The sequence below is a fragment of the Euwallacea similis genome, chromosome 5 (genome assembly GCF_039881205.1).
Source record: "Euwallacea similis isolate ESF13 chromosome 5, ESF131.1, whole genome shotgun sequence".
Classification (NCBI taxonomy): domain Eukaryota; kingdom Metazoa; phylum Arthropoda; class Insecta; order Coleoptera; family Curculionidae; genus Euwallacea; species Euwallacea similis.
The window spans coordinates 5,665,416-5,689,780 of NC_089613.1; the positions used below are offsets into that span (position 1 = coordinate 5,665,416).

Sequence of the window (24,365 nt, forward strand, 5' to 3'; positions counted from 1 at the left end):
AATTTGGCGTTGGCATTAGAAGTGGAACATGGGGGCAGAAAATTGGCACATTTCACCCAAGCGACCTTCTCAAATATTGCAGGCTTTGCCAATCAATTGATTATTCAAGAAAATGGGTGCCATGGTACCCGATCGTATCAAATCTAAACCATTTCAGTAATTTCATCAAACGTCGCTGTCGCTGGGTGTGGACCCATTTAAAGACCAAATTCTTGATTTTACACCCACAAAAGTGATGTTTTTTTGCACAACACCTGTTTTGCATAATTGCTTTTTGCATAACTCTTCAAGCCCGACATCAATGAGCCTTTATGTAAATCGGCATCGCATTGTTGTTTCTTCTTCAATTGATTAAGTTCTCAATCTCTGCAGTGAAATAATGGTTTTGAAATGGGCTTGTAATTTTTCATTACATGGCTCCAGATTAAAAGGCGGAAATTATTGACGAATAATCTGATCTTTTAATTACAGCTAGTTCAATCATGTTAATTCTAGCAATAAAACGGTGAATGGGGTTTTTGTGTGATCTGCTCGATATTGCGTAATGTTAACGCAGCAAAACATGAAATTTACGAAGAACATACTCGTGTACTCTTCTAGCACTACAGGCGCTCTCCTCGTAGTGCTCCAGGCTTGGGCGTTTTTCAATTCAATTAAACGCGAACATACGGAGCTATCTCTTGTTTATGAAACCTAAAATTAAGTCGTTTAACTTGTGACTTTTTTCGCTTTTATAATCTTAAAAAGAGAAAGTGAACGCACCCAATAATCGTGGGCACTGAATTTTTCATTAAAGCTATTTTTTCCGTATGGCATTACTGGTTTGGAAAATTCTTTCAATTAACGTCTTTGAGAAAATAAGGTTTTTGGGGCTATTCCGCCTAAAAACGTGTGAGAGGAATTTAATAGTGGCACGCACCACGAACTATTTAAGTGTAATTATTGCTTTTATTGGCTAACCCCAATTCGACTGCCAAAACGGGGATCTCGGGAACTGCAAGAGATCAAGATACGGTTAAATGGAGACAAAGCTGCATTTTTCAAGAAATTCATAATGCTTACTTTCAAAAATACCCAAAAAACTCAAATTTGTCATATTTTTGTTGATTTTGTCCTTTTAAACTTTGTCACCCTGTATTATGAAAACGAGGCGTGTGTGAGGATTTTGTCTAGATTTTTTCCGTCATTTATTAACAAAAGTGTAGTCCCAAAGTTCATGGCATGATCGCGTTCACACCTTCTAGTTTTTGTGTGGTTTTAGTATTGAGCTATTCAAGTATATACTTGAATAACTCAATTATTTGATTTAATTTTTAATTATTTGATTATGATTTAACACTCACATTTATATCCTTCCGATATCGCATTAACTTTTCCACACCCTGTATGTAAATACAAAAAATATATAATACTACAAAATAAAGATAATTAATAAGAGTCTGTAGCTCAAATTTCAGCGCTCTAGCTATGATAGTTAAAAAGATATGTGCTTTTCAATTTAGAGATAGCTGTTGCCAAATCAGCCAAAAAAATTTTTTATTTTGAAAACGGTTCATCATAGCTATGGCATATGGTACATAAACTGGGGTTTAAATCTTCTGGGCAATTCGAAAATCTAATAAAATACTGGCTGTGCCATTTAAAATAACAAAGTTGTGTTCAGTTACACATAGATCTGGCAACGTCGCAATAATACCAACATTTGATCAAACTCCATTACATTGGTATCCAAAATTTCAGATCTCTAGCCATATTACAACCCCGTAAACTTTTAATGGGACACTCACCGTGAATGACCCTATATAACGAGAACAATTTATAAATTACTAATGCCTGTCATTATTGTACGAGAATGAGAATTCTATTGAAAAGAAACCATAATTGAATGGATTTTTTACCGGCGGATCGTTTGATTTTTCTACGACGTACTTTCAATTTTTGCTTTCGTTTTAATGTGTGTCATTATTGACACACATTAAAACATTTTGATTATTTATGCCTGTTCGGCGTTAGCTGCAGTCAGCAGATTTTAGGGCTGCTAAATTGCTGACTACTTTTCTTGATCATTGAATTGCCAAACGATCTTTTAAGAGGAAATCGTGAAATGCCTTGAGCAGTCAAAAATGTGTCCTTTCCACTACTGACTTTAAAAAACTGTAAGTTAATGACGACTTTATCCCTACTGCAGGTGTATTTATGGTTGCCATAGAAACGAATGTCAAATAAAACGTCACCGTGAATGTCATGATGCAGGACGCGTTGCCTTTTGGTATTTCGCATTTAATTTGCGTTTAATTTAGGTGACTTTGTCGTGATTTCATTAAATCTGGTGAAATCTAGGAGTGAAAAAAGTTGTATGTCCACGTTTACGACCCCTCAATTTCGGAATTTAAACTACACGTTCAAGTCATAATTATGTACATACTTCACAATTTTGGTGTCACGTGAAAATAGCATATTATTAACTAAAAATAGTATAATATACTATTTCTAATGAGGCCGTCCACACACGTCTTTTTACGTCACAATAAGGCTATTCACACACGTCATTTTTCTATGTATAACGCTGTGGCAACTAAAAATGCTACTTGTCCCGGTCAAGCGATTTCGGTATCAAGGAGCGAATTTTATTTACACTCTGTGTGGTATCTGAACGCTGCGGACTGATCAGCGATCATTTTTGCGGCCACAATCTTTCGTTCGTACAATCAGTGAACTTTAGACCAGGCAGATAAGATCAGATTTGGTCATAGAAAAATGATGTGTGTGAACAGCTTCATTATATAATACTCTGCAAACTTTTGAAAACATTGTATAACACAATTTTCATTTGACTTTCATTTATCTCACAGAAACCATAACGATTTCCCATAAACGAGGAATATAAAATTGCCAAAGAGATGTATAGGTATGTGTAGGTTCTTGCACAAGCTGTTAAGTAACACTTGTCGTACTGGAATCCGCCAGATCTTTCATTCTGGTGTGCTACTTCGGGCCTGGTCTCGAAGACCACATATTTTAAAACAAAAACAAAGATATAAAATGTAGAATAATTGCTCCGAGAATCGGATTCAGGTAGTTGAGGTGATTATTCTGTCTCCCTAACGAAGAGGAGAACAGTTAGTGATTATTAACCAAAGTACCTCTTTTGGTGTTTTCTGAAAAAAGAGGTGGGAGAGCATATTACGCTCGAACCTTTGGAACAGTTGCCTTTAAGGCATAAATGATTATTAGTTATTAACGTTAAAAGTAATGTATTAAACGCGTTGCGGAATAACTGAAGAAATGCCCATTATAAGAGGATCCCTCCGGTATTAATGTAAATGTCAATGACGCTTGTTGTTTATGGAAATCAATAAGGAAAAATCAAGGATAACTGTAATTAAATGTATTTTCAAAAAAAATTGATGGTCAATGAGTGTCTGAGTCACATATGGACAAAAGATAAGTCTTCTGATTAGTCTTATTGAAGAATGTTTATAAGGTGTGTGTTGCAAGATAAACATGCACATAACTTTTCAATCAGGCTCTTGGAAAGGCGATTTTTAAAAAACGTAATTTCACATTATTTTTTAAAGCATTTCTTCCCCCACCCCAGTGGGTGCGGTAGGTGCACGCTGCGCTTTACCGCACTTGCGTAAGAAAAAGCCCATTGCACGACAACCGAAGAGAATCACCCCTACAGTCGTTATTAACGTACGTGTGTGACATATTGCGCTCGGGCACCAAGCGAGGAGCTAATCGCGAGAGTGTGTTAGACTTTCTAACAAGTGGTGTGTAACATTTTTCCCACCACAAAAGAAAATGTTATAAATTGAATTGATTGTCTGGGATCGGACTTCGCGTCATCTTATCAAGATTTCGACATTTGCGCCATTAATCTAACGCTACTGTCTGTCAGAAAAACGCATGATTACTTTCATAATTGCCGACTAAGCGATAATTTTGACGTTAATGGCCGATTAGGCGGTGATTTTGACGGTTCTATGAATATTTACTTTCCAAATTAATGTATTACTACTATGTAGTAATACGGGTTCCGTAGAATGTAACTCATTTATTAGTAGATGCATAATTTGTCTGATTGAAAAAAGCTTAAAGTTACATGTGTGGTATGGTATTCCAATGTACTCGCGCAGTTACTACGACGTCGTCGTTATAAAATCACTACTCGTGACTGCCATACCGCACTAGTAATATAAGTATGTAAATATTATCGCATGCACGTTAGTGGCCACGGCTTGATGACCACATAGAGTATTGACTGTGACAGATGTCGTCATATTTGGCACAATTAAAATGGGGTTGTTGACAAAGTCATTGAAAAAACACTCTTGTCAACGACAAGATTGTCATTTTGTCACTAACCCGAATTAACCCAAAAACAACTGTCTTGAAAATTTGTTTTGCGCGTTGTAAAAATTTTAGACGGAGTGACACGTTCTTTACTGCACGCTCGTAAAAATATTCTGTCACCGTTAAGATTCTTGTCCTTCCATTCTTATCTTAAATGCCTTCGTTGTACCAGCCGTTTCATTTTCAGCCTTGAACCGTGCACAAAAAGCAAGGTTCCTATTTCGTAAGCTATCCATTAAAAACATAACTGTGTGCTTCTAGTTATTACAAAATTGCGTTAAAATCGGAGTCTTTTAAGGTGACATAAATACCTAGGGACCGAGTGAAAATCGTTTTGACAGCGCCTGCGACCTTGCAGGAATTCTTCGCGATGGTACGACCTTGTCGTGTTTAGTAATGGCATCAAGTCACTTCCTGGTTGTGCGACTAATTGGCTTGGTGCCCATTTCAGCTTTCTATTAATCAGTACATATGAATGTTAATTGGTGACACTGAGAAGGGACATTTTTTCCTTGCGAAGACACATTAAATCTGCATCAACCTACTCTAGAAGAATACTAATTTCTCATTCGCCCCAATAGTACCTTCAACAGTAGCACCACGAGGGCTAGTGGTTCTTGGTGGATTCCTTGCCGCAATCAGTATTGCGGCGTCTAGTGTGCGAAATCGATGCGAGTAGTGGTAATTTCGCGGTCACTAGCCGAAGAAAGTAACATGTGACCCAGTTGGTACCAAGGCCACTCTCACTCTGCAACTTGCACTATCACAATCGACAATAGGTTGCTGCACAACAGGTGCGGAACGGGTTCCTTCCATTCTCGCGCAAACATCTTCGTTACCTACGAGTAAACCGCTGCTCTACACGTTTCTTGATGGTTATTTAAATGGTTTTCTTTTGTTTGTAAATGTTGTAAATGTCGCATGGGTACCGGCGGTTCTTTATAGTTTTGAGGATCAAAAGTCAGCGAGTTAAATCTGGATAAGGAAGAAACAGATATTTGACATTGACGTTCAAAAATCATAATGTAAAAAAAATGACAATTAGACAACTTCGATAGCGCGCAAGCGCATTTGGATAATTCCCCAGCTTAGGCTCCTCCACACCTAAATCAGGTCTATTTGACGCACCATCTACGGCTCATATAATTGATTGGTATTTCAAATAGAGCCCCTGTGCCTTAAGAGCTCTTTATTTGACTTAAACACGAGTACAATAGTGCATAGATTAAAACCTGAAGGGTAATTATCCTCACACCGTAATAAAAGATTTCGAGAAGTGGTGAGATGTTATAAAGATGTGAACTGTCATTATCTTCTCAAGAACCCTCTAGATTTCGTGTGTTTTCTGATATTTGACATCTCTGTAGAGACTCACATTTGACACTGACATTCAAAAATTACAATGTAAACAAAAATGATAACTTGACAACACCATTAGGGCGCAAGCGCGTTGAGATGGTTCCCGGGCTCATCGACCATCAAAAACATTCATTAAAGAACACGACTGGACTCTTCTTAGGTTGATAGGTACCCACCGAGAAACCTATTGTAGTGAGTTTATGAATGGCAAATAATACCAGTCATGAAACCACTATTTAACATGTGAATGAATTCATGTCAACAACACGTTTACGTATCTATTGCGCAATATTATTGTTTGTTTTAGTATTAGTATCACCTTGCCTGCCTCTTCAGTAGCCAAGAAATGAAAACTCCTTAAGCAATCATTTTTCATAAACGAAATTACTAATAAAAAGTTACTAAAAGGGCAAATACTACAGCTGTGGTTTACGTTGGCAGGAATTGGCGGTAAACCAATGATGTTGAAGTTTAATCAAAAAATGCAAAATCATGTTTTCCTTCAAAACGCCTGGAGATATTTAAGTTAAATTTTGTGGGCACCAATCGCAGGAAAAAGCGCATATTTTGTAGAGAAATGTAGATTTTTAGTAGTAGATTTTAACCTCCAGTTGTGCGTAGAGCAACGGTTCAATTTTTTCAAAGAAAAAATGATGAAAGCCCCTCAATGTCCGTTATATGAAGCTTAAGTATTTGCTTAATGAAATATCTTTGAAAACATTGTTTTATGACGTAGAATGCGTGACTAAACATTGTGCATGATAAACATGATGTATATTTCGCCGAGGTCTTGAGTGGGAGTCTGCATGACCTCCAATTCGCCAGATGTTTATCACCTTCAATCCTCTATTTCATAAATATATATTTTATGATTTCCTCATATTTTATAAATATTGGAATAATACTTCTTAATATTTACTGTGAATTTCGTCTCGCGACTCATTTCTTCCACTTACCCCCCCTAACCCTGACACCCTCTTTAAGGCGATAAACCCCCGAAACATTACTCGGCACCTCAAGTTTGAAAACAGCGTGCAATTTTCGCACAATGGCCATCAGCACAAAGACTGCGAAATCCCTCATCCGACGATATGGGACTGCAGCCACATTTGGGGCTCAGAGTTGCTATAGCTAACCAGTTGCCATTGAAATCGATATCTCAGTCATACACGTACATCCTTATTTATAATTACAGAAATAAGAATAATTTCTCGGTAAAAACTTGCAAAACTAGTTGCTGTCCCTGTACGCCTTCGTATAGATCACTTCTTTATTAAATACCGCAGATAAGTGACCATTAAATCGCCACTACCGGCAGGAGCTATTGTTTTAATTCCTGCTCTGGAACGATGTGTCTGCAATTTCGAGTACCCAAATTGAAACCTCCTTGAGATGCCAACAGCTAAATTACCTTGTTTACCTGTTTGCGTCCCTGTTATAAATTTGCAATATTGTAAAGGAAAGTTGGTTTTAATTAACATGAATGCTGTGTTAATCCATAGTTGATTGTAACAAAGCTTCATTCCGTTCCAGCTGTGCGTATTTTTTTAGTACCATTGATTGGGAAGGATCATTGGCACCTTAAAGCTGAAGATGGCATTAATTGGCATAATTGCGTTGCAAAACCGCCTCCTCAGTAATAATATTACGTTATAATTATTACGTAATGAACACAAAGAATGCTGCAACACATAGACATATATAATTAAAAGGTCAATAACTCAGCAAGTTTAATAAACCTGTATTTATTTGAATGTTACTAAGTACGGGTACTTGTAGTTTACGGCAATTAAACAAAAACTTGACTTTGATTATACCGAGTGTTGCAACTAATATCGCAATTTTTATGTGTCTACCGTAATTGCGTCGAGAATAGGAATTTGCTGGTATTATAGTTGTTTGCATAATTTTGTATGAATTCCTTTGATTACTACGCCCTCTTGTGGGCTATTAAGCTGTGCGCAACTTCTCCTGGGCCACCCCGTATATGACGGATTTTTACTTAATTGTCTTGTACCAGGGTTAAACCAATCTCTTACAGGTTTTATTCGATTTCAAAAATTCCACTCCTGCTATTATACATTCTCTAAATATTTACTTACGTGCTTAATATTCAATTAAGCACTTAGACCGGGACCCATAAAGGTTGTCGTTAATTTGTCATGTGGTATTCATTGGTACATTGCCCAATCGGATTAAATGAAAAATGACGGCCAAACTAGAGCAACAAGTAAATGTAGACTGTCGAGATTGTGCAAATGCACTTGTCTCTACTTTTCGCAAGCCCGATTAAATGCCTGCAAGTTCTAGTGATATTTATTATTAAATTTTGTTCGTTTTATGTGTGGTTAGTAAGGTGTTGGGTCAATTCCGTGCCGATTTTCTATGTAAAAGTCTTGTCTTATATCGCCTTAGGCCTAGGGCTTCCAGCGTTGATTAAATAATATTCTAATTCCTCGCAATGGAAATCAGTTAATGCTATCTACAAAAACATCCGAAGTACTTCCTATTTTCCAATTCGTCCTCTCATATGTTTTTTTATTTGAAGCTGCAGGTTACCGCAAGTCCAGGCACTTTATTGCGAAAGTACCTGAGGATTCAATTAGTTAATTATGAGCAATTTTCTTTTTCCTAAGATCTTGTAGGTGTGCTTTATGCTTTCCCTTACCCTAAAGTACTGTTTCATTGCTCCCCTGTTTCTTTGCTTGTTGAGCCACTAACGTAGTTGTAATTTTTATCATTTGCTGTCAATCTAAAAATTATCGGTGTTGAGAACCTGCATGGGAAATTACATTAATTCAGAAAATTACTTTATTGTAAGTTCTTACAAGTGCGCTTTCTCACATTCTAATGTCCCGTTTCACTATGCCACTGTTTCCTCAACGCTATTTTTCAGTGTTTCACACCATGCATAAAATCATTGATGTGCAGATGCATCTCGTGCCTTCGACGAATTTTCCATTAAGTCATTCTCTTTATCAATACAGCAATTAATTTCAAAATTCACCGAGGACATTGGCATCTTTCGGTCCAAGAATTGTTGGCGTACAGAGTCAAATTGAACTGTTAAATACAGATCCAGTAGACCACTATTTCCTTACCAACGAAGTTGCAAACTTTACTATTTAGATGCAATACTTGAGGTGTTGTTCTTTCCAAAAATCATTGCTGTAGAGGATCTACTTGGGAAGAGAAACATTTAAAAAAAACTGTAAGGGGGGCCTTTTTTATCGAGTTTTTCGTCTGCTCAAATGTACTTGTACTCTTCATCTCTTGTTCTACTTCATCTCTGTTTCCTTACTAATCAAATTGAAATTGTTACGATTTATAGACAATGCCTAAGGCGCCGTTCGGTCAAAAAATTGTTGCTGCTAATGGTCTGTTTCCTAAGTCATATTTTTTTTTTAAATCCTTTATTCTGAGGTATTAATATGCGTTTCCTCGTCACGTATAGGGCTGGCCTGTCTCCTTATCCCCTTACAATCAACCTTTAAAGTTTAAAGCTTAAATGTACTTTTTACAGACTACCTAAAAACGTAAATTAGACCTCGTTAATGCTGACTTCATTGCATTCGAAATGCGATTTTTTCCAAAATTAGAGAAATTTTATTTTCTGAGAAAAGCGGCTTTTCTCAAATTAAATCTTAAAGTGCAACGGATAGGCGAGGTAACCCAGACACATGAAACATGAACTATTCGATTGAATATGACGAACTATGAATAGAAAGTCTTTAACTGCTGCCACAAATAGCTCTTTCAATATGTTTCTGATATCCCCCACGAAATTGGCACCGAAATTGTACTTTTTACGACCGAGACATTGAAAAAGCGAAAACGACAATTTACTAGCGAAATAATAATAATAATAGACCGTGTGTCGTTGCGCCGACATTGTTTACAATTCGTTGATCTCCACGTTCTTTCTTTTTCACTTTTAAATATTAGAGACCACCAGTACCACGAATTTTCCGTACCATGAAGGTTAAAGTCAAGGCTACACGCAGCCAAAGACTATAATGGGTGATTTTTGCATTTATCACCTTCACCCATAAAATCTCCTGACGGATTATCACCTTCACTAGGTAATTATGAGATGCCCGCTAAAATATGATAAATTGCTTTTATTTACGTGATTTCCACATTTATTAAGTGCTTAACTTTGTTTTATGCTCCATCATCATCGACTATGTCAACAGAATTAGAATACGAGTGTCGTAATCGAGATGCGATTACTCTCTATTTAATTGCGAAATAATGTAACTCAGAACCCGATGGGTACCTGCGAAGACGGCAAGTGATGCTGGGATATTCACTTTCACATTCCTCACACAATCTGGGTCGAGAGAATCCTGTTAACGCCCTGTAGATTGTATAAATTGCCACGTGTAACAATAGTTTTTGACGTTAATAATTTCAAAATTTAACTGCATATTTAAGAAGTTATCCGAAGGCCTACGGAAATGTTTCATAACGGCCTTGGCGGTTCCGCAGCTGATTGGCCAACTTAGCGGTCATCCTTTTAAGGAAGAGGAAAAAGTCGCTCGGATCGCTCAATCTTCCTGCGGTTTAAAGAAATGGCTTTGTTGTCAGTATTTATTCATATACGTAACCGACATCAAATGAAGATAGAAATCGCAATTTGCCGCGAATTTAACATAATTTTTCCACGCAGTTGGAAAGAACCACTTTTACCAGCCTGCCCATTATGATTACTATTAGAAACCAGTGCACCATCGACAATCAGACCTGAAATAATAATTGTCTTACTGTGAAATTTGCCTTGTTTCGATCACGTTGGCTAGTTTAATTATTAATAAAATGTTCGTGTTTCTTAATACGTTCTAATTGTTATTAATAATCAATTGAATTTCGTTATGTTTAGCCTTTGAATGAAAACGTTTACCCAATAATTTTTGCAGAACCATCAACAACGCATTACCCAACCACCGGGCCCTTCACATGGCCCGCCCATTGTCCACTCTTGCGTTCGAACTCAGCAAAAGTTGACAATGTCGAGAAATTATGCCACCATGAACACCCAGCAGCCGGGCACTATGCCAGAGTACCAAGTGGATCCCTATAGGCTGCTCGAAGACGATCTTAAGGATGTGTATAGTTATATAAAAAATGTGAGTCTAATGAGCTCCAAGTTTAATTATAAACTGCATTAACACACACATAATCACTACTTAGACGCTATTACCACAATGGCTGGTATTATTAGACAATAAGTCCATAGTTACCGCATGTACACAATAACATTATTATTTATAATAATAATTATTTCATTGTTATTGGAGTTACGAGTGGTTTCTTCATCGCTCTGGACTCATCATCATCATCCGTCGTTCCGCCATTTGTATTCGGCACAAGGCCACACCAATTGGACTCCAGACTCGCATAAGTACGTCTTTTAATAACGATGGAGTAATCATCATCTTTGTTAATGTTAAAACTATATACAAAAAAAACTCTCAATTGACTTTTAACTGCCATTGTTGAAGATCTTGCGAGGACCTACTTACCAGTTCGGTCGTGACCAGTCCAATTATGTCAAGTTGAGAGCTGCATATCCTTTCTATTCTTTTTTTAATGTCGCTATTATTAAATTTTTCTGTTTCAGGAACTGCGACATAACACCTACCAGGAGGACCTCTACGAAATAGCCACATACTATTTCGATGGGAATGGCAAAGCTCTGAGACCCATGGTGGCCATTTTAATGGCCAGAGCCATCAACTACCACATGTACAAAGAAAACAGGTAAGAGGTTGTCGAGAATCTAAGGATAAAATGAACTACTTTTTTGGATGTATAAAGGCCATTTGTACTTGCTTTTCTCGGTCAGGAATGGCTCTTCTGGATTATTCTGTGTGCGCATTAGAATTTTTTTTAAATATGCGAATCCTAGAGTAGGCCAACGAAGTCTCCATAATCATTTTCTATCTTCTAACGTTTTTTCAAAATGAACACGTAGATCGAGCTAGTTTTTTGGGTGATTAAAGAAGAGCATCCATACGTGCTTATCGTGGTCAGGAATGAACCTTCTAGATTCTTCTATATGTGCCATATATTTTTTTAATAGACGAATTCCAAGACAAGTCAACGAGATCTATAATCACTCTTTACCTTCTGCCTTTGAGCTATTTTTTAGGTGATTAGAGCATTTCCAAGATTCCAAAGCCCTAAACGAGGTTTCAAATTGTCCTTACTTAAGCGATCGAATTCAGAATAACAGGTTTTCAGCTCAAGTCACGGGAAGTCAATGGGTACTGGTACCACTTCCGTAAAGGTCAACGAGACCCGACACCAGTAGACTTTGCCAGTAGCAATAATCAAAATTGATCATATTGAGTAAGATCGAGAGCTGCCATCAGCACATGTACCAAGTGGATGTTAATTTGTGGTCAATGACAAGTCATTTCGCAAGGTACAGTCGCTTTTTTTACTTTCGAATGGCCTAAATTTTCAGTTTCGCTAGCAATAATATACTATACGCAATGCCCTGGTGTACAGATGTTTGTCATAAAATAGTTGTTATCAAATCTGGGATTTCCTTTGACGATAAATGTTTCTTAAGTTTAGATTGCAGTAGACGTGCTGACAATGAATGGAAATTCGTTAATTGTCATCAAAATCTGTTAAGTACTTAAGACAACATCTTATCCAATTTATGGAAAAAAATCTCAGTTTACCATGGAATGTAGATGTTTTCCTTACATAACAATGAAGAGTGAGGTTCTATTTTAAGGATCTGAGTTTCTATTATTTTTATTTGGAAACTCAGCAATTGTCAGACTTTATAAGGCAAATGTCAGACTATTGAGGATTTGACTGATTGAATTACGTTAAAATTTAGTAAGTGACTAATAAAAATTGATATTTGCTAAGTTTCTAACCGGAATCTCAAAGAAATTTAGTTCATTCTAACCGAAAAACAATGAAAAACAATAAAATTATTAACATTTCAATTTTCGGAACCAAGCAAGTAACTTTGCATTTGCGCTTGGTTGCTGGACGTGAACAGCAAATGCGGGCTACTAATCAAATTTATAAAATCCTTTGTTAATGGAAAATTATTTATTAATACGGGTCATTAATGAATGATTTTGCATATATTAAAGGAACGACAAAGTCAACGGAAAAAATGCTGCAGTTAGAGGCCAAGTCCAAGCGTTAAAATTCTCATGATGTATCATCATCGTCATCGGTTATTCCAACATTCCTATCAAGATAATTCTACCACGGATATATCACATTTCAACTCCATTTCATGCATACTAAAAGGAAATTAATACTTATCTTGGATAGTAAAAGGTGAAAAAAATGGTTTATATTGGGTTTTCAAAGAATTTGTTAAAGGGTGGCTAATCAATAAGGAATGTTTGATAATAAGGAGTTGAATTAGAGTATTCTGATGGAGTGAAGAGGGGACACTATTCTAGCAGAAAAGGTGCTAATTTTACAAATAATTTGCTTTCTTGCCAATGGTGTATAAGTGGGATGCTTTCCATAATGTACGCTTCCATGCACTCTAACTAGGAGACCCTATTTAAGCTGGTACCTGCCTTCGTGAGCTGATGGCAATATCTTCGATTTCCCTCAGTGATTTATCTTCCGCCTTCCTGACTTTCTCAATCATGTCTTGTCTGACATTGTTTATCCCTTCATCTATTTGATCTATTCTATTTGCGATCCCATCTAATTTACCTCCGACTTCGGTTCGCAGGTTTATCATCATGTTATTCGCCGTTATCTTGACATCGTCGAGATTTGTTTGAATGTTTCTAATATAAAGTAGAAATATGTCGCGTAACTAACACCAGCAGCGAATCGAGAGGAATGCCCTATTGTTTTCCGTGTTCTCTCTTTTCCTTAATATTCTATTTTTTTTCTGTTTTGTCTATGTTTCTCTCCGTATTTCTGAGATTTGTTCTATATTCTTGAAATATTTTCTAAATTTCTGAGACATTCTTTATATTTCTGAACTAACTTGGCTTATTCAAAAGCATATCCCGCAACATCTTCTGTATTTAGCATTTTTCACATCCTATATCTTTCCTCCAGCTTCATTCTAAAAACTTCAAAGGCACAAGGGCTATTCGATCGCCGCGATTTTAAACAAAACTCAATTTTAATAACCAATTGGCAATGTAATACGTGTTTAATTAAATCGTTTTACTACTTTTTGCTAGTAAATAGCGTATATACTCCGTTGATCTTTCGATCTGTTAATCTCATTAGAAATATCATTAATATCCGGTGCACGGGGTGTCCAACACAAGAATGGGCGGCCCGGGGATCTTGGAAAGGGTAAAAGTTGCGAGTTTTATTTAAAAAAGGAGAGTTGCTGCTTTGTGCTCTTTGTAACGCCTGTAAATCTTATGATTCCGATTTAATCTGATCAGACGTTTAGTTTCCCTACAGCTATCGCCGACTTGATTTTTTAAATACGGCCCTGCATTTTTAAATTAGATTTTGCGCTTTTTTTGTTCTTTTCTCATATGCATAATGTGTTATTCTGAAAAATTCAGTTCATCATGGAAGGCAGATGTTCTTATTCGTATGATTTTAGTAAACGATTGCGGTAGAAATTCGTTTTTGTGATGAAAAAATAGCAACATTTTTTTGTTGTGTTAATACGTATTTCTACAGAATCATTAGGTTTTGGTTTAGTTATTTATACATAGTTTCCTTGACGTACTTTGTAGTGTTCTGTTATGGTGAAACATTGTCGTTAATAGTGATAAATAGATTAGCACGTTTGGATACAGCGATTTTAATCGTTATCATCACTTATGAAAGAACATAATACCACTGCACTTTAATGCCAAAAATAGACCAGTATTGTTATTGTTCGGGTCAATTATCATTTATATTATTATGCAAAATGCCAGACAAAATTTTTAAATTTAAATTGTTTCCGCATTCTTCTAACATCATTGAACACTCTTCGAATTTATAGATCCAAATACAATGAGCAACAGTTCAGTTTGCTTCAAAAATTAATTCTAAATCTAAAACACGCATCAATCAGGAATGCACATTCTAGATGTAATTCTAAGATGCCCTCATCAATATCGTCGAAGGTTGGCCAAACTCATTCATCTTCAGGCCACGTACATATACCACAGGTGACGATAAAAATGACGATTTGCATCATTCATAAGGTTTACTATGGTTTAATTGGTTCATGTTTTATGTATGTTTTTGCACTTTATAGATCCATTGTCAGGGAAGATGACGGCATGAGCAGGTGCAAATCTGTATGTTGCTGTTTATGCAATTCGAAATTCCATTGATACTCAGAAATCAGTGCTTCGTTACAAATCTGATCTCGCTGCTCTTGCGATATTTCTAGTACCTCTTTTTCGTCAAAATCGATTGGTGTAATGGTCTGAGGTGCAATTTCCCTTTAACCCAAAATGTGCCAAAATAGATCTAAAAAATTTTGAGAAGATCCTAGAAAAAACCACATCTTAAAGAGTCCTCGGAGATTCATTCCGAGAAATTTGCCAGTGACTTGGTTCTAGTCATCTGGATTATTTTCAACGTTTGGCAGGCTCTAGTGCTAGAAGCCACGTCCACGTTCTTTTTCTAAAATTTTTAGACTACTCAATAAGAAATCTCAAACTTTCCTAGAAAAACCACAGTAAAAAAACCTGGTCTTTGTTGTTTGGATTCTTTACGAATCTCCAAGGCTCTCTCTATTTTATACAAAATTTTGTGAATTACTCGGCGAAATTCTGTTATTTAATGTGTTCGTTCAATTTTCTTAGAAAAGTCAGTTTAATTTGTGAACAATAAATATTCGAAAGGATGTGCTAGGAAAATCTTAAGTAAATACTTTTGCCTACAATACATTTGCAAGATGAAACCAGCACTATACCGCATATGTGCGATAAAGTCTTAACGCCCGCAAATAAAGTGTCATGTGTCAGTGTCAAAATTTTTAGATATTTGACCTTAACGTGCGTGTAGTAAAACTTTTTACCCCATGTTAATATTTGATTAAACTTATTGAAGGCAAAAAAGTAAATATACACGTGTTCATGCAAATAACAAAAGTTGTTAACAAAAATATGTAAAAATCGACCCACTTCATCTCAGGTCACGGCATTCTTCAGTGTTTCTAATAGTGGAAATGTCGCAAAATCGCTACTCTCATAACGTTAACTTTAATTCTCCAAATGTTGGTTTGATTATCATTTTAATGCATCGTATATAACCTCGAAAATTTCGTGATTATTAGCTAACATCCTGATTCAAATCTTTTCCATTTCTAATGATAGCTAGCTGTATTAATGCTCTTATTTGTATTGTAGTGTGTTAAATCATAGTTCAGGTATGGTTCAGATTATTGAATTATAATCTGAACTAACCTATAAATATTATTTATTATTAAATTTTATCCTCAAACATGTCAAATTTGACGGATCTTTAGTATCGTTGTTTGACACAGTGAGGTTAAAATTTCGAAAAATTTGACATTTCTTATATTTGTCGAGGTTATGTGTGCATACGTTTACCGATTAAGATGTTGGTAATAGTGTAGCGTATGAATTCGTACTGCGTTATAGTTTCCAGTGGACACGCAGAAAGGATCAGTATTCAACCCGATAGAGAAACTGATTCGGGAGATTAAATACGCGCTTTTCCTACTAATCCACTTTATTTTGCACAGAGTTAAAGTTCGCACTAATTATCACAGCTTGGTATCACTAATACTAGGGGTGATGTTGTGGTACTTTACCTCGAGAGAGTTCAGGGTAGAGAGAGATTTTTAGGGGGTTGTTTTCCCTTTTAAAGGTTAACGACCCTTTCTGTTCGTCCTCCGCTGTCACCCGTCAAGTGAGACTTTCCTGACAGTGTCACTTGCCGGTGCAGGTTCTCTGAGTGGACGATCTCTCGAGTGGTGCACCACAGAGTTTTAACCTGATTCATCTGTCACTCTCGGCTATTAGGACAAAGGAACGAATTTCCATAGCACCGCCCGATTTTTAATTAATTCAAATTGAAGTTGATATAAAATCATAGCGAGGAAACCTTTGTTTTCCAGCGCACTGCTTCCATCTCAACGAGAAGTAGCCATGATATCCGAAATGATCCATACAGCTTCTTTGGTGCACGATGACGTCATTGATCAGTCAGATTTTAGGAGGGGGAAGCCCAGCGTCAACGTCATGTGGAACCATAAAAAGGTAACTTATTTGTTTTATCACTCAAAGTGACATTAATCGACTCTGAAAGAAGAGAGAGAAATATAGTAAAAGTTAAATAGAAAGTCTCATATGTCATCAAAGCTTTATGTCGCGCTGCCCTACGCTGTTGCCAGACTTCCAAACAAACCTTTGAGGCGATGTACATAAAATTTGTTTCAGGACAGCCAATCGTAAGATTTAGTTAAAGAATGAAGTTTTTAAAGAAAGGAAAATATAAGAGTAAAAATCGACACAATTACCGGTATTGTAAGATAACCTCACAAAATAATCAACACATAAACAAATATGGGTTTGCGATTAACGGCAATCCTGTCGGTTTAAAATTGTTCCAGTGATCACGTTTACATCTCATTTGAAGTATCGAATTTTAGCTAGATGACGTCACATCAAAATTTCTAACCATATCTTATTATACATGTACGTATATGTACCTATATGATAATGTTCATTATATTTTTAATAATTAATACGTTTTACCTTCGTGTGATAATGATAACCAAATAAGTTTGATATATACAGGGTGAGTTTTTTAAGTGTGTCACGTAAATATCTCTGAAGTTATGAGTTTTAGAAAAAAAAGTTTCAAATAAAAAAGGGATTATATGAAAGGGGGAAATTTTTAGCATCATCACTGTTTCGATTCAAGGTCACCTTCAGGCTCTAATCAAGGTCAACTTTGTTTTTTCAAATGGAAACCCCACATTTTTTTGACAGATTCTGATTTGTTGTTCAAAACAAACATGTTTTTACTTGAAACATTTTTTTATTCATTTGATAGTTTTGGCACAAATTGACATTTTCAAAGAATTTTGTTCTAACGAAAATACTTGTGTCGATACATCCAAGAGAAGAAATTTTAAAAAAACATAATTTTTAAAAGAAATTGTCTACGCTGAAGTGCCAACAACTGCTGAAATCATGAAAGAAAGAATAAGAGTAGCTTGCCGTAACATTCCACCAGAAACATATTGGAACGTCCAACAGTCATTCAAAATGAGGATCGCTAAATGCATTGAAGTAGAAGGACATCATTTTGAACACTTATTTGATTGAATTGTTAAAAAAAATTTTTTTTTTTATTTCTTCTCTTGAATGTATCGACACAAGCATTTTCGTTAGAACAAAATTCTTTGAAAATGTCAATTTGTGCCAAAACTATCAAATGAATAAAAAAACGTTTCGAGTAAAAACATGTTTGTTTCGAACAACAAATCAGAATCTGTCAAAAAAATGTGGGGTTTCCATTCGAAAAAACAAAGTTGACCTTGATTAGAGCCTGAAGGTGACCCTGAATCGAAACAGTGATGATGCCAAAAGTTTTTCCCTTTCATATAATCCCTTTTTTATTTGAAACTTTTTTTTCTAAAACTCATAACTTCAGAGATATTTACGTGACACAGTTAAAAAACTCACCCTGTATTTCTTCCGAGATAAACATAACCAATGAGGCCATGTTGTTTCGTCACAGATGACGTGCGAGACTTTGAGTTTGGCGTTAACTATATGTCTTTTTTTTAATTTTCTTGAAGAAGTATTTTTCTTTAAGCCTAAGCTGGCGTCAAATATTACTCACAAAGGTTTATGCATAGGAAGCAATGCCCGATGCCTTAATAATAGTTAAGGGACAAATTTATGAAAAATGATATAATAAACTATCGACTGTGTGCAAAAATACATACCTACTCATTTACTGAATTTCTGATCTATTAAAATTGCATAATGCTTCTGTGGTGTAAAGATTGTTATCTTTTTGTATCGACATTAAAGCAAATGGAATTTTCTTACGAGTTGTTGTTGCAATAATTAAAGCTCAATTTTCTATTTACAGTGCAATGCAGGTAATAGATAATTGAGGTGTAACATAAAGGATGACTAAACACAACCGGGGATTTCACTGATTTTTCAAGATTCTCGTGCTACCCGGAAAACCTCCAAAGTGCACAGAACTCGGTATTATCACTTCAGCCTCCGACGCAAAAAACCAGTATTTCGTTAACTAGGAAGTACTGCCCAAGAAATACATCTTTTTGGGTCTTTACGCGACCAGTCAATGGAATTTCCGGGCTATCGGATTAATCACACTTGCATTTACAAAATGAGAGATCAGTTATCATTAATAATATTTATGCACACCACATTCCTCTTCTAAAAAGCTGAATTCAAGGTTTTCCCTTTTCTGTTGCAGTCGTTTTATGCTTCAGGTGATTTGATTCTGTGCCCATTAGTTATAAAAGAGAAAATAACTGCTGATGTAAGTAGGTAGTTCATTTTTTTGACTATCCAATGCGTCATGGGTGTAGTATGAAATTCCTGTGGCACCACCTAGCGACTACGTTCGAAACAACATAAATATTTTTACTTAATTGAAAAGTAGTGCGTTGCTTTCACTCATTTCCAGGAGCATTAAAATATCGAAGTGCCGAATTTTCACGAAATCATTAATTAAGTCCAAAGCACGCGGCCTCATTTGAGGGTCACGATCCTAGAAAAAAATCGTCAACTTCCTGGTGCATCACGGAAGGCTTCAGTTTTAAGCTGGAACTTTGCAAAATGCCTGCTTTAGAATGTCTTGGAATCTTAATGCATGAAAATTTTCAGGCTTCGGACGCCACTGGAAAGCTCCGAAAAGTTACCAAACGCAATGTCAAACATCGGGGGTGCGCTCCTGATGACATTGAATATCTATTGAAACTTTTGAAATCGAGGGGTTTCACACTTTTTCAGACATTTTTGACCTCATGATACGCCACTGGTCTCTTGTAAAACGTTACGATCCCTTTCGAAATATGAAAATCTTGGGTTGATTTTCGCATTAAAGAGCCACAGATGGGTTTAAGCATGTGGACGGATTGACACAGTGCAATTTTGAAGAATTTTCTTTGCATGGGAGGTGGTAAATCTCTGTTATATCAGGAAAATATAGCAACTTGGAGGTTATAAAACCAGAGGCGTATCAGCCAAGTTTTTCGGAGCGTTTCTTATTCAGCGAAGTTTTTCGAAGCGTTTAATTTGGAGGCTATAAAACCAGAGGCGTGTCAACTAAGTTCTTCAAACTAATTAGCGTATGTCTCATAAGTTGCTGAGTCAAAGTTTCACATAACAGTTTTTCCTCCAACGTTCTATATCTACCTAGTTCTTTGGTTTCACAATGTCTTATTCAACGGATGATAGAATGTCTTTGCCTGGGGCAAGTATGGACCGAGGATAGTTAATACACACTCGATTTGGTTGGCAAATGCAGGCGTACCATTAAAGACCATTGCCCTAGACACACTTTGATGAAGTTATTTTGCCTTGCCCAACCATCGATTATATACACCATGTTATTAAGTAGTATTTAATAATATTGTTGCAAAGGTCACATTTGGAAGTGCATTCATTTACATACTGAGAATTCGTGACTTGATCGAAAAAGCAGGTATTTCCTTATTTAGGGATTTATTAAAGTGGATGTGTCATATTGGTATTTCAATGAGCAGGTAGATACGAGTCTTTGCTTGGAATAAAGTTCAAGGATTGCAGAGCAATAATCGTAATTATTATATGCGTGAATGTAGTAAGCAGGCTTGAATTTCTCGAAAACCAATAAAAATAGGTACACCTAGTATTAAGCAATAAAATTGTGTCTTATAACTGGTATGTCCATAATACTCCTTTGTTAGTAATAAAAGTCATAACTATAGGTTTACAAATTTTCGATCATGTACATTAATATCAAACTTTGTCTGATTCTTTGCAAATACCGGGTGTGTTTCGGAAAAGCGCGAAAGCATTGCAGATTCTCTTAATCAATTGCTCTACATAATTCCATAAGAAAAAATATATAAAGGTTAAATCCAGAGGATGCGGAGGCCATGCCGCGGGAGGACCAAATTTGTCTATTCAATGTTCAACATAAACTTCGTCGAGTTGATTTCCTCTTGTTCTAGAGAAATGAATTAGAGCCTTGTCGTGCTGATTCCACATTTCAGTGTGTAAAAGCACGAAATACTTCAAAGCTCGGGTAATAGAGCACGTAAAAATTGCGCCGGTAGTATTTTGTATTTAAATGTCGTAAAAGCAAAGCGGATTTCGTACCATGTTGTTGACAGAAAATTGGTACTCATAATTTATAATGAACGTTGGATGATGACTTTTCGCATCTTAAACATAACTACTGTGGCTGTTGAAACATCCGTTCCTAGTGAAATGGACTCATTAGTAAAAAGGGTGAAATTCTTATAGTGTTGGTTTTTCGCGAAGTCCTGACGGTACAATTCGCAGAGAGAAAGACATGTTCCGGATGGTCATCGGAAATAATAGCTTGAAGGTCTTCGTGTAAAACCTTCCACATTCCTGTGCAATTTGAAATCCATAATGACCATGGCTTTCTGTGTTCTGAAAAAGTTAGGTGAAAATTAGTTCCATGTGGAGGGGCCAATCTTCGAAGACCCTCTCGGTCCGACTTCTTGATCACATTTAGTATACGTTGTTGTTGTTTAGTTTTCTGAAAATCGGCGATTTTACGGGATTTTACTAACTTAAACATTATGTTGCTTCAATAACAGTTGAATCTTCATTTGCGAAAATTAAATTTTTCCTGAACAATCGTGCTTCATAGTAAGAATAGTTCATAGAGCTTCTTCATTCCAAATTCATCAGTAATTGTAAGAGTAAATTTTATGTTAAGGAAGGCAGTGGCGTACATTTTTTCTTTGAAGCATCAAGATTGGTTTTACTGCGCACGCCACTGGTGGGACTGAAAATAAAATTCGCACTTCAAACAAAAAAGCACTTTTGATAGCAGTTAATATCCAGAAAATTTAATTAAAATCGCACCAGCGGCGTGGGAGAATTTTCTACATTTCCGATTTTTTAACGTATTTTTGACCCTCTAGGCGGAATTGCGGATTTGTGCGGCATCACAATTCGCCATCTCAATTCGGCATCACAATACACAAACATCCGACAGAATAACCATATTTGCCCTGAATCACGACTACTTTCTTCGTCTTTTTGCCTGGGCTAATCAAAACATCATTTGTGGATCTCCCATCTCTCGATGATGATACTTTTTTTCCCTTCAGTTTAGTTTCCATCCGAACGAGTTCCGTTCTTGATGGATCGGTGGTAATGTCTAACACAAGAACCATTTGCGTTTGCGGTCCATCATCCCACTTAGACTGTCGTCTTTTATTCCCAACAATCTGCCCGGTCAAAACCGTCATTACCAGCGTAAAAGGTCAGTTTCGTTGCATTCGTGACTTATATTGGTAATTGCCCCTCATTAGTTAGATTAATGTTTTTCTGTGGAATAATCCGTTTATTAAGCACCGATAAGAGTTTACACGATGTAAATTACAGTAGTTTCCCAATGCAACATTTCTAATACCTCCGGTTACTGACAATTTGGCGGAGAGTCTAGAGACGCCGTAAAACCGTTTTATTGTCATTATATAAGACCAGTTGCGGTCTCGGTAATGTATCGGTTTTATTAATTATCTTCAATTTGAAGATTACAACACCAGACACTGGGTGATGCAATTTTTTAAGCGGATCGTCGTCTGGTTGCTAATGGGTCAATTAAATAGGTGGGCTCTCTTCACATCAACAATGCTGGTAGGTGTCAGGTGCACTAGCAAAAGTAAGAGTGCCAATCTCGTTAAGGTAAGAACTTTATTGCAGCTTCGCCAACAAAACCATATTACACAAGTTAAGCCAACTGGTGCCGATTTGAATGTCATTATTCTGCACTTGCTGGTTGGCAATGCCCGTTTCGCATGCTTTGAGAAACCATTAAACTTGATATTAATTTAGTTCAAATAGATCATAATGATATATGGTAATACCTGCTGCTGTTTCAACACGAGTAGTTTAAATTGCCGATTTGAATCGTAGTTCTGCCGGGGCCCTATTTACCGTGTAAACGATAATTATTAATAATATGAGTTCCAGATCAGGAAACTTTCACGAAATCTGAAGAAATATCTCAGCCTAACAAAAGCCCGTTACGCTAATTAAGCTCGAGTTAAATTGGCCGCACATATCCGCACGATTTTAGCACAATAAAAGTAATCACGTGGTATTCGATTACCAAATAATACACATAATGATGGGTGTTTTGCCACCTATACGTGCGAATTTAGTGTAAACATGGTATTGTAATACTATCCTTCTGTGCGGTCTTGGGAAACGCACATGAGTTTGACTAGAAATCGTTAATTGCTGTGCAAACGGGCTTCTAGGCAAGCAGCAAGGCTCAAAAGTGTACTAACACAGTTTCGATTTTTCTAGGAATTTATCAAATTTTACGTGCTTTAATGTTTTGTCTACCCGAGGGATAAAAATAAGCCAAATCAAAGAAGTAGCTGCTTAGTTAGAAATTCCTGAAGTCGAAGCGCTGACTAAATCTTACAAATGTCGAAAACCGACTATTGTGCGGTGATGAAGTTTTCAGTCCTAAAAGGAAAACCGCCAAAAGAATTCAAAAAAACAGATAGACGTTGTGTATGGTATTTGTCCCCGCCCTATTCCGCCGTGTAAGATTAGGCATGGCAGGTTCACATGGGCCGTAAAAACATGGGAGATGATCCGCGTCCAAGAGATCCTGTCGAAGTGTTAACACCGGAAACAATAGCTGATGTAGAAGAGGAGGTCATTTCAGACAGGCGTTTGAAAGTAAAATAAATTGCTGAATGAGTTTCTTAAAACCAGTTTTCAGAGTTCTACAGGAAAATCTTCATATGAATAGAGTTGATGCAAAATGGGTACCGAAACTTCTTTAGATAATTCTAAGGCAGCTGCGTGCAGAAAGCTGTAGACAATTTTTAGAACTCTGTAGGGAAATTCCAGACGAGTTTTTGGAAAGAATTGTGACAAGCGATGAAACCATCGTCCTTCATTGTGACTGTCTGCCGAAAAGGAACCCAATGAAGCGGCGGTGTCCCAGCGAACCACGACCAAAAAAAGCCAAAGTCTCGCAATCAACCAAAAAGGTGATATTTACAGTTTTTTGAGATTGCTGGGAGTTCTTTTGATTTACTTCAAAGGAGGAACGGCACGATAAACGGGATTTCTTATGCCTCCCTTTTACACAAATTACGAAACATAATTAAAGAAAAGCGTCGTGGAAAGCTTAGTCGAGGTGTGCGACTATTGCTTGACAATGCTCCAATTCACACGGCTACGGTTGCAAAAGGTGCAATGCTCGAATGCGGCTTCCAAGAACTGGAACATCCACCCTACAAACCTGACCTGGTCCCCAGTGATTATTTCCTTTTCTCAAAATTAAATCTGACCTGCATGATAGAAAATTTTTAATGATGAAAAAATCAGCAGTTTTAGAACATTTTAACACCTCAATTTCTGATTATTTTTTTAAAGGTTTAGAAATGTGAATTAGTCGTTCTGGAAAGTGTATTAAGATAAAGGGAAATTACATTTAAAAAT

General features: G+C 36.5%; 1 protein-coding gene and 1 long non-coding RNA gene across 2 annotated transcripts in view; one reads left to right on the top strand and one right to left on the bottom strand.

Annotated features, from left to right (window-relative positions):
• qless (decaprenyl diphosphate synthase subunit 1 qless) overlaps positions 1-24,365 on the top strand; it is a 37,700-nt gene that overhangs the window by 8,532 nt on the left and 4,803 nt on the right. The window contains exons 3-5 of the mRNA XM_066389985.1: positions 10,635-10,844; positions 11,339-11,478; positions 16,775-16,916. Of these exons, the coding sequence (XP_066246082.1) occupies positions 10,635-10,844; positions 11,339-11,478; positions 16,775-16,916 (492 nt within the window). The remainder of the gene's footprint in view (positions 1-10,634; positions 10,845-11,338; positions 11,479-16,774; positions 16,917-24,365) is intronic.
• Positions 10,235-10,756, bottom strand: LOC136408814 (uncharacterized). The gene is made up of 3 exons (XR_010752133.1): positions 10,619-10,756; positions 10,321-10,461; positions 10,235-10,274 (listed from the first exon to the last, which is right to left on the bottom strand). It is a non-coding gene; the product is annotated as an uncharacterized lncRNA (long non-coding RNA).